The sequence below is a fragment of the Rutidosis leptorrhynchoides genome, chromosome 2 (assembly GCF_046630445.1).
Source record: "Rutidosis leptorrhynchoides isolate AG116_Rl617_1_P2 chromosome 2, CSIRO_AGI_Rlap_v1, whole genome shotgun sequence".
NCBI lineage: Eukaryota > Viridiplantae > Streptophyta > Magnoliopsida > Asterales > Asteraceae > Rutidosis > Rutidosis leptorrhynchoides.
In genome coordinates this window covers 232,416,093-232,427,738 of record NC_092334.1, presented here as the reverse complement: position 1 = coordinate 232,427,738, position 11,646 = coordinate 232,416,093, and the positions used below count along the sequence as shown (strand labels likewise).

At 33.6% G+C, this 11,646-nt stretch overlaps 1 protein-coding gene across 1 annotated transcript; it reads left to right on the top strand.

Annotated features, from left to right (window-relative positions):
* Nucleotides 1–269: 269 nt before the first annotated feature.
* Nucleotides 270–3,802, top strand: LOC139891707 (monocopper oxidase-like protein SKU5). The gene is made up of 8 exons (XM_071874685.1): nt 270–457; nt 928–1,037; nt 1,170–1,440; nt 1,536–1,674; nt 2,087–2,453; nt 2,902–3,267; nt 3,359–3,437; nt 3,599–3,802. The coding sequence occupies exons 1-8, from the start codon at nt 320–322 to the stop codon at nt 3,800–3,802; spliced, it is 1,674 nt and encodes a 557-aa protein (XP_071730786.1). The 5' UTR covers nt 270–319.
* The last annotated feature ends 7,844 nt before the right edge of the window (nt 3,803–11,646 follow it).

Genomic DNA, 11,646 nt, shown 5'->3' with positions numbered 1-11,646 from the left:
AATTTTTTTCTATATAAATACTTTGAAAAAATGATAAATATATCATGACTATTTTTAGAACTCTTTATAAGATAATTATTGTAAAATACATACAATATATTATACAAATACAATTAAATAAATAAAATAGTTAACATAAAAGAGCCGTTTGCTGTTTGTCCCCACAGGCCTTTTCCCTATCTGTCTAAAATTTCTTTCACTTTCATATGTATAAAAACCCCACAATAAAAAGCACCCAAAATCCATTTATTACTTAGTTTTTAGTTTTTCTTCTTTAAAAGAGGCAACCAAAAAACCCTCAAAAGTTTGTTTACAATCAATGGCTACTTCTTCTAGGTTTCTCTATTGTCTCTTTTTCATTTTGTTTTCAAGATTCACTTCTGCTGAAGATCCAACTGTTTCATACCATTTTGATATTTCTTACATCACCGCTTCACCTCTTGGTGTCCCCCAACAGGTATAACTTACACATTCTTTTGTTTTCCCCAATTGGGTTTTGTTAAATTTCATTACTTTATTGATGGGTTAGTTTTATAATGTCGGTTTTCAATTGGGTTTTGCTTGAAGACCATTAAATGATTTGCTTTTTTTACTTTTCTCATTTGGGTTTTGTTAAATTAATATTAAGAATTGATGGGTTTGTTATAGATTTTAAAAATTAAAGATTTTTAGGTTTATATTGTGATTACACAATTGGGTTCTGCTCATATATCATCAAAAGTTATGTTTTATTTTCTAATTTTCTCATGTGGGTTATGTTGAATTAAAGTTGAGAATTATTTAATTTGATTTAGATTTAATTAAGATGGAGTTTTTAGCTTCAGATCTGAGATATGTAATCAGAATTACAGGGAATGAGCCTTGACTTGTAATTTTGACTTGATAGTGTTTTTTTATTAGCATTGCTTTGACTTTGAATCTTTGTAGGTTATTGCTATAAATGGGCAATTTCCAGGCCCTACCATAAATTCAACAACTAACAACAATGTGGTTGTAAATGTGAGGAACAAATTAGATGAAAACCTTCTCCTTACTTGGTAAGATTTGCTCTTGTTATCTTAATTCTTGAAATAAATGTCTCACAAATCCAAAAATAAAATAAGGTTTGTAAAAAAAAAAAAAGAATTAGTATTTATATGTGTGATTTAATTGTATATTGGTTGAGACAGGGCTGGTGTACAACAAAAGAGAAGTTCTTGGCAAGATGGTGTTCTTGGTACAAATTGCCCAATTCCCCCAAAGTGGAATTGGACTTATAATTTTCAAGTTAAGGATCAAATCGGAAGCTACTTTTACTTCCCGTCGCTCAATTTACAACGAGCTTCAGGTGGTTTCGGTGGTTTTATTATTAACCCGAGGTCTGTCATTCCTCTCCCATTCGACACGCCAGCTGGCGATATCGTCATCTTGATTGGTGACTGGTACATTACGAACCACACTGTAAGCATCTATTGGGATTTTATCACAATGCATTTTTTTTCTTTTTTGTAATTAAATTATATGTAATGTTGATTTATTGTTTTGGGTTTGTTTAGGCTTTAAGAAAGGCGCTTGATGCTGGACGTGAACTTGGAATGCCTGATGGTGTTCTTATTAATGGTAAAGGTCCATATAGATACAACGATACTCTTGTTCCTGATGGAATCGATCACGAAACCATTAATGTTGAACCAGGTAAGTTATTATTTAATATAATTTAATGTATGAATCAATATTGAACAACTCGGAATTACTCGGCGAGTACCCGGTTTTTGCAACCCAGGGGTACTGGGCTAGTACTCGGTCAAACTTGATCAACATCGGTCAAGCCCTTCCAAAACTCGGGATTACTTGGAAGTCGGTCAAAACTTGGCCCAAAACTAGGGATTACTTGGAAAATTAGTCAAAATTGGTCAAAACTGGGTCAAAATCGGTCAAAGTCAAACTTGGTCAACATCCGAGTATTCCCCGAGATGCCGAGCACTCTCTAAACATCCGAGTCAACCTTGGTATGAATGATGAAAAATTGGTTACTTTTATTATTATTATTATTATTTAAATTTATATTTTATGAGTTCTGAAAGGTGTTGAAATTGATTTTGGGTAGGCAAAACGTATCGAATTCGTGTCAGCAATGTTGGATCAATGACTAGTTTGAACTTTAGGATTCAAAACCACAATTTGCTTTTAGCTGAAACAGAGGGATCATATACGGTGCAACAAAACTATACTAGTTTGGATATACACGTTGGACAAACATACTCGTTTTTAATCACTATGGATCAAAATGCAAGTAGTGATTACTACATTGTTGCTAGTGCAAGATTCGTTAATGAGTCGATTTGGCAACGAGTTACGGGAGTCGGGATTTTACATTACTCAAATTCAAAAGGGAAGGCATCGGGCCCACTTCCTGATCCTCCTCAGGATCAGTATGATAATACTTACTCGATGAACCAAGCAAGATCAATCAGGTACGTTTACTTGACGCTGGTAAACAACATTGTTGCAGAACTCGGATTTACTCTGTGAGTGCTCGATTTTTCCAACTCGGGGACACTCTGACTGTACTTGGTCAAACTAGGTCAAACTCATTCAAAATAGGTGAAAACTCGGGATTACTCGGAAAATCGTTCAAAAGTAGTTCAAAACTTGGCCAAAACTCAGCCAAAACTCGGGTTTACTCAGAAATCATCGGTCAAAGCTCAGTTAAAATCAGTCAAAGTCAAACTTGGTCAGCATCCGAGTACTCCTTTAAAAGTCCTGACCAATTACTCTCCGAGTAGAGATTTTTGCAATCTCGCTTGACGCTAGTTTTTTTATGTAGTTTTTTTTTTTTAATTTATAATTTTTTACCAATTGAGCAGTATGTAGTTTATCAAAGAATGTGAGTAATTTCTTATAATGAAAATATTTACGCAGGTGGAATGTTTCAGCTAGTGGGGCCCGTCCAAACCCACAAGGTTCGTTCAAATACGGTTCTATAAATGTGACTGATGTGTACATACTGAAGAACAAACCACCAGTAACAATTAATGGTAAACAACGGGCGACATTAAGTGGGATCTCGTTTGTGAATCCATCAACACCAATTAGGCTTGCCGACTGGTTTAAAGTTAAGAATGCATATAAACTTGATTTTCCTAACGAGCCACTAACGGGACCTTCTCGGATGGAAACGTCCGTTATCAATGGAACATATAGGGGATTTATGGAAGTCGTATTACAGAATAATGAGACCAAGATGCATAGTTACCATATGGATGGATACGCCTTTTTTGTAGTCGGGTATGAAAAAATCATCAAAACTCCTAAAGTACCAATCTTTTTTTATTTTTATTTTTATTTTTTTACGAAATGTTTTTTTATTTGTTCTCAGAATGGGTTATGGGGAGTGGACTAATGACAGCAGGGGACAGTACAATAAGTGGGATGGTATTGCTCGCGCGACCACACAGGTACGTTTTTAATCAAACAATAGGGTGAAATTACTTGATACCCTTTTGTATAAGATTAAACTTTGTCAAATATTTTACAATAAATAATGTTTTATGACAACACGAATCACAAAGATCCAATTACGAGTATTTAGTAGGGCTAAATTACGTTTGTTTTATAGGTTTATCCTGGTGCGTGGACCGCAATCTTGATATCTCTTGATAACGTAGGCGTATGGAATTTAAGAACCGAAAATCTTGACTCATGGTATCTTGGTCAAGAAACTTATGTTAGGATTGTTAATCCTGAAGTAAACAACAAAACAGAGTTGTCCATACCCGACAACGCACTTTTCTGCGGTGCACTCAGTCATATGCAAAAGTAAGTACACTTTCTTACTTGTATCAAGTTACTTGAGTTCAAGAAATAATAGTCAAACTTTGACCATCAACTATAAATCTTTTTATGAAAGATCTGTATTGTAATTAAATTAAATAACTTGTTCAGGCCGCAAGACACTTCATCAGCGTTTACTATGCACGGATCAATGGTGGTGTTGGGGCTGCTAATGGCGTTTTTGAGTGGTGTACTGCTCTAATTGACCGTGTTTATGTAATTTTATTTATGCTTTTAGGGTTTTATAAAAATGAAGGTTTAATTATGTTGAGGTAATTTTTACTTGTCAAATATTTATCTGAATTCCTAGATATTCTTGTTATAGGTTCTGGGGATCCATCATTCTTTTATTTTTCATTATTGTTTATGTAATTGAAGGGGGCAATGACATTTTAAATCTTTTGATTATAATGGAATTATTTTGGATTTATAAGAAGCATTTGTATTTGTATTCTTTTTAGAAAATTCATTATTATTTTTGTTCATATATGTAAGTTCATTCAGTATATATATCTTACTAATGCTATAGTTTAAGCATTTGATTATTGATATTAGCTATAAAAATGTTCAACTTGAATAATGAAGATCATATCCTAGTTAGGTACTTTGTCGGAATCGGGTCAAGTTTGGGTTATTAGGTCAACGTACGCCACTCATAAGTAACTCGTTATATTTGACTCATCCGATCCGAAGCTAAATTGCCAAATAATCACCTCATATTAGCCGTTACCTTAATGTATAGAGATAAAGATTGTGTGTTTTTTTTTTTTTTTTGAATGGCGATTTTATAAAGATTGTGTTTGAGTTGTGTGATTTTGACTTGCAACCTGTTCATCAAATCATACCTGTATTGGGTCGGGTACTTTAAACCCTTTAACTGACCCGACTCAGTCTGTCACCCTTGTATTTGCATGAACTAAACAATATTAATGACAAAGTAATACGAAGAAATATTCCTTGGATTGAATATCCAATGAATATTACTTCCTATTTATTTGATTGATTGTGGTTGTTAAGCTGATTATTAAAACTCTAAAATGTAAAGGTAAAGGTAAAATGGTTGTCTGGTAGTTTTTTTAGCGGTTTTGGTTCATTTCTATGTTAGTAGTTTTTGGTTATATTTAGATATTGTCCTGGTTGTGGTTTTGATTGTGCCCCGTGTGCGTTTTATTGTTATGCCTGCTCAATGCTTGGGCTTAGTTAGCTTAGCCTGTTTGTTTAGTTCTAGGGAATATTTATTGCTTTCGAGCATTTGCTTTCGTTTGGATCAATTGTATTTTTTCTTCGTTTTTTCATCGATTGATGAAAATACTTGATTATACGTAGTATGTTATTTCGTTATTTATCGGAGAAAAAAATCATTCGAGTTATTATTTTTTCCTTTATCATTCTATTCTCATTCTCCATTTCGCACCCTCGGTATAATGAGAATTAAGCACAAATACCAACTTAAAGGCAACTTAGAATTTAAAGGCAACTTAGAAGAGTAAACATCATTTTCATATATACATAAATTAAACATGTTACGGACATTAAAATATCTGAATTTGTAAGTCTTTAAATATATGAAATCAATTAAGTAATTGCTTGAACTTTACTCATTCCCTTTTTTCAAGTGCACAACATAACTTGATATCACCTTTACTTATGTCACAAACTCCGGCATCTTGGTAGCAGTAATCACCTTATACAAGTTTAGAAACTAGAATATGAATTATAACATAAACAGGCATATAATGACTTTGTCACATGCACTTGTGCCCCTTTAGGTGGTATTCGATAGTCTTAATATTAATATTAATTCCATAGCCTGCAAAGTAATACGGAGTAGTAGTGGACAAATACTACTACAAACGTACTTTATATACTATATATCCCAACTTGTCTCCAAGAAGAAAGTTGAAGATTTTGATCCAATATCCACTTTGCTTAACTTGACTTAGAAGTTGTTAAATATAATTATTTGTATTTGTGGCTTTAACTTTTATATACTAAAAAGACCCAACAAACTTTTTTGTGACACAAAATTAACAGTGTAAGTAATTGTCAATAAATCACAATTAACAAACAGAAATATAATTAAAATAATACTTGAATTAACTGCACCTCCACCATTAATAATAATAATAATGGAGATTAAACCCAAAAGGAAAACATATAATCTCACCACACGTAAAAACTGTCAAACTCATAAGTGATCTATATTATTGACCGAAGTGGATTCATAAGTGATCTAAATTCACAAGTCATCTTCAAACTAATCAGTGGCGGATCTTGAACACAATTGTTGGAGGGGTCAATTATGTATTATGTTAAATATCATTTTACATTGTTTGATTATATGTATAGTGCACTTTTTGTGAACGGCAATATCGACATCGAATACACTCATTTGTCACCCACACACCCGTTAGGAAGAAATCAAGTTTGCGGCGATGTTGACAATACCATCGAAGGTTGAGAAATCAAAGGTTGGAAACTCTCTGTTTGGAATGAGAATCGAACAAGCGTTGACAGTTGTCCAAGTTGGATCTCACCCTCATACCACTCAAGTCCAGTTTCGGTGGTATTAGATTATTTGTTGTAACCTTTCATTCAATAGATAGTTCAAATTTATAACCAATATTACAAAAATCGAGAATAACATCAATCATCAATATCTATGTAAATCATATACTCCCTCCATCCCATATACTATCTCCCGACAAAAAATGTTTGATTTAAGATATGCTGTTAAAATGTCTATTTTATCATTTTTTTAATATGTTGTCTGAATTAATTAGCTTCCTTAATAAAGTAAGTGGGAGAAAAAATTATAAGTAAATGTTTTGCTGAATTCCATAGATACAAAAGGTAGTATTGGATTTTCAGTGACTTTTTAGTGTTACTTTTAGTAGAGGACATTTATTTTAGGACAAATATAAATAGTAATGTAGACTCTTTTTATGGGACGGAGGAGTAGTTATTTGTTACGAGTATAATGTATTATTTAGCCATAATTTAAAAGTAATTTAAAAACATACCATTTAAAATGTTGTTAACTTCTAACATTTTCATCTATATTCAACATATAATATATTAACCCTTATTATAATACGCGAACACATATGATGAATTTGTAGGAATCTCCAAAACTAATACATATAACTTAGATTTTTGTGAGGCCCATGGCTCACCCATGCCCCCCTTATAATCCGCCTATGAAACTAATCCCTGCTAGCGATGACAATGGATTGGATATGAATCAGGTGATGGCGTATCCATATTCATATCCATTTAGTTTTTGTTTATCCGTATCTATATCCATATCTATTTTATTTCAGTTCATCCATTCATATCCATATCCACTGAATTAAGCGAGTTAATGGATATCTATTGAATGTTATAAAAATGTTATAAAACTCCCTAATATGCGACCAAAAACAAAAATAAAGTATAGTAAAATAAATACAATATGACATAATTAATATTTATCCACAAAAGTGTGTAATATTTGTCGTAGATAGAACACAATTTGTTGACTTTACTATTAAATGTAGATTATGAAAATTAAATATGTAATGTTATGTTTATTTTGTTAGATATACGTGTTTTATTATAATATATCATAGTTATTTCATTATAAAGTTGAAAACAAAATGTAAAGTCAACGGTAAATACATTTTTAATACTAAATATGTAAGCATATATCCATACTTATGTATTCGTATATGTATTTCGGGTTTTAATGGATATATCCATGGATGAAATTTTTCATCCATTTCCATATCCATATCCATTTAGGTTCATCCATATCTTTATCCATATCCATTTAGGTTCATCTATATTCATCAGGAAGCGAGTGGATCGGATGGATATCCATTGTATCGGGTGGTCATTGCCATCCCTAATCCCCGCTGATGAATATTTGCAAAGAATGCATTAGTCTGATTATTCGGTCTATTTCTCTTGTAATTATTATAACCGTAGAGATAATCAGCTATCTTATTGAATTACGTTCAGTTTAAAATTTGATGCTCAACTTGTGGGCCTTAATGAAATTCTTTACTTGTTCGAGCAGATCTTCTTGAAGCTAAACCCGTTGCTAGCTATCTTATTGAATTACGTTCAGTTTAAAATTTGATGCTCAACTTGTGGGCCTTAATGAAATTCTTTACTTGTTCGAGCGGATCTTCTTGAAGCTAAACCTGTTGCTACTCCACTATCAACAGACGAATGTTTTACGTAACATGGTACTCTGATTTAAGAATGGTAGTCACTGGTTCAAAAATAATTTTTTTTTACTAGATTGTTTATTTCAATATTCTCACTCAAAAAAATTTACACTATCCATTGGTACCACTAGTTAAAAACTTAAAAAAAAAAAATTCCCACAACATCGCGTATTTCACTGGTGTCTCGTACTACCACTGGAGCAACACTAGGTCCGCCCCTACTGTTTACTCCGATCCTACCAATTATCGTTCGTTGGTGGCCTGGTGGGTGCCTTGCAATACCTCACCATTACGCAACCTGATTTATCTTATGCGGTTAATCAAGTCAGTCAATTTTTGAAGCTCTAACCATTGCTCACTTTCAGGCTGTGAAGCGTCTTCTACGTTATGTTATCTTATGGATTAACATTTCATTACTCACCCAAGCCAACTCTTCTTGGTTACTCAGATGCGGATTGGGCTATATGTATCGAGACACAAAGATCCACATATAAGTATTCAATATTTATGGGTGGAAATCTAGTTTCTTGAGTGCAAAGAAGCAACTAATCGTTGATTAATCCAGTTGTGAATCCAAATATCAAACATTGGATAACACGGCCGCCGAAATTGTATGGATTACTCATTTTCCCCGAGAGCTTCATGTTCTACTCCCTGATTGGCCGACTATCCTCAGTGATAATAAGTGTTGGTCCCTTGATTAACAACAGGAGTATTGTAGAGGGAGGGTTGATACAATTCTTTTGATTAACTTAAGTGTTATAACAGATTAGTACTCAAGCAAGTAATTTAAATGAGAGTCAAAGGTAATTTTCAACGATTATTCTTTATTGATATGAATCACAAAGAATTACAATTGTTCTTGACGGAATAACAGTTGGTTGATGCAGAGAATACCTAAGTTATAACTATCGACGATATCTTAAGCTATTACACGTTTGGACTCTAAATAAATAAACCCACACCACTAGTTATTACAATAGTGGATAGGATACTTCTATTTGTAGTAGTCCTATTATCCATGTAATTGTTCTATTGTCCATTGATACATAGGATGTTTGTACTTGTGGGGACAACTACATTAGAGTGCGTACTCTCTTCTTTCCTCTTTGGTAGCTATTTGTAGGAACATGCCAATTCAGTTTGGCACCGCTATTTGAATAAACAAATAGAATGTTGTGTTCCCTAGGCGTTGACAAAGAATTACACATGTCTACACATGCGTTAAACTTCTGCATTCCTACGTGGTCTTATAAGGTCACTTGTCAGCCGCCGACGCGTGTCCTTTTCTGTTCAACTTTGTCTTCGACTTCTGTTGAATAGTACAATTGATGTAGACCACTCAGGAAACCACTATGCTTGTAATGGAGCATAGCTGTCTTCGTATAGTATGTTGCTTACCAGCCATGCTGGTTCTTCTATGCCGAGTCACTTGATCTTCATGATTTGCTGGGCACACATCCTGTGCTAAATGAAGAATACTGTCTACCTTATACTGGTAGACTAGGCAGCATGCTAAACACTTGATACATCAACATTTGATGTCTATACATAAACAAACCTATGCTAGCTGCACATAAGTGTACATATTTGCTATTTTGTCATAATTAAATCCTTAATTATTATGGGGACACAACAATCTCCCCCTATTTGATGATGACAAAACCTAGACTTAAAGAGAAAACACTAAAGCCAGCACTACGGTTACCAAATAGGCAGTAAATTTGTTCCCTTTTTGGTTTGATTTGGGATCTTTTGCTGAGTTATTTATATCTTATAAATTGATATGACTTTTTTAAGATTAACTCATTTCACATTCATTATATGAAATATATATAGTAATTAAGTGCAGTACAATGAAATGTAAAATAACAAAAGATGCAATCTCAACACAAGAAGACTATCTATCTTTATCTTTTTCCTTATCCTTTTCTTCATCGGATAGCTCTTCTTCTTTTACTTTGACAGCAGCCCAGGCTTCAGGGAACATCACAGGCAAGTCTTTCACATCGAATACTGGTATTTGAAGAGGTAGAATGATTGGATCTCTTTTGTGTGGGCCAACACCAATAGATTTCATTCTTTTTGGCTTTTGAGCCAGTACTTCTTCTACATTAACCACTGGTACATCCCCATACTTGACTAATTTATCAAATAGGTCTTGTAATTCAAGTTTTAATGTATCTCTGAGAATACTTTGACCTTTACCAATGTAGTACTGCAGTATTTCCATCCATTCACTAAATCCAAAGGTTCTTAGATTTGTGTTATCTACCTTCTCATAAACCTTGTTGTCCCTGCTGAAACTGAAGGCCCTTTTTGTACCTTTATAAACTTTGATGATTTTACCAGGACTAGACCTTCTGGTCATTACATCAACATATTTGCTCCGGAAAAAATGATCAGTCAGTTCTTTAGTTCTTTCAGTTTCTTATTGAGCTTCTGTAGGGACCTTCTCAGCAGATTCCAGCTTATCAAAGACTTTATTCCGAGGTTTAACTATGGCTTTTGCTAAATTGAGAGATTCAGCTTCTTGTTTTCTATCAGCAGCCAGTTTAGCTTCTTGTTCCCTAAGCCTCAGCCTTTCTGCATACTCATCATCATCCCTTCTTTGTCTTTTCAATTGAATACTTGTAATGTATTCATTTACAATGATATTCAGGGATTTTGCTGCTGCTATCAATTGCCTACCCTCATCAGTAACTAGGGCATTGTAATATTATTGAAGATCCATATCCAGTTGCACAGCCTCATAAAAGAGTGTCTTCTCCTCATCATTATGAAGTCTTTGGCCACTATTTGATAAATACATACCAATATCAATGTTGAAATCCATAGCATCAATGTAGAATTGTTGGTCAAGAGGATGATACAACATTCTAATTTGGTGTATTCTTTCTGGTCTCCCTGCTGCTCGAATGTTCAGTAATTCAGCAACAGAGATTTCCAGCCTATAAGCCTCCCTTTCATCTCTATTCATCTTTCTGATATCAGGCTTTCTTCGTGCAACTGAATCATCTTCCCAAGTAGTATGTTTATCATTTTTCTTGGGGGAAGAGGTTGGATATTCATATGGTGATTCTGTTGTGCCAGAAGGACACACTAGTTCATATTCGTGAAGATCATCCAGTGTCCTATTAAAGTAAGCAAGAGAATCTGCTGAAATGTCCCGTTCTTATTGATTAAAAACGCTCCATATTAATTGATTTCGTTGCGAGGTTTTGACCTCTATATGAGACGTTTTTCAAAGACTGCATTCATTTTTAAAACAAACCATAACCTTTATTTCATAAATAAAGGTTTAAAAAGCTTTACGTAGATTATCAAATAATGATAATCTAAAATATCCTGTTTACACACGACCATTACATAATGGTTTACAATACAAATATGTTACATCGAAATCAGTTTCTTGAATACAGTTTTTACACAATATCATACAAACATGGACTCCAAATCTTGTCCTTATTTTAGTATGCAACAGCGGAAGCTCTTATTATTCACCTGAGAATAAACATGCTTTAAACGTCAACAAAAATGTTGGTGAGTTATAGGTTTAACCTATATATATCAAATCGTAACAATAGACCACAAGATTTCATATTTCAATACACATCCC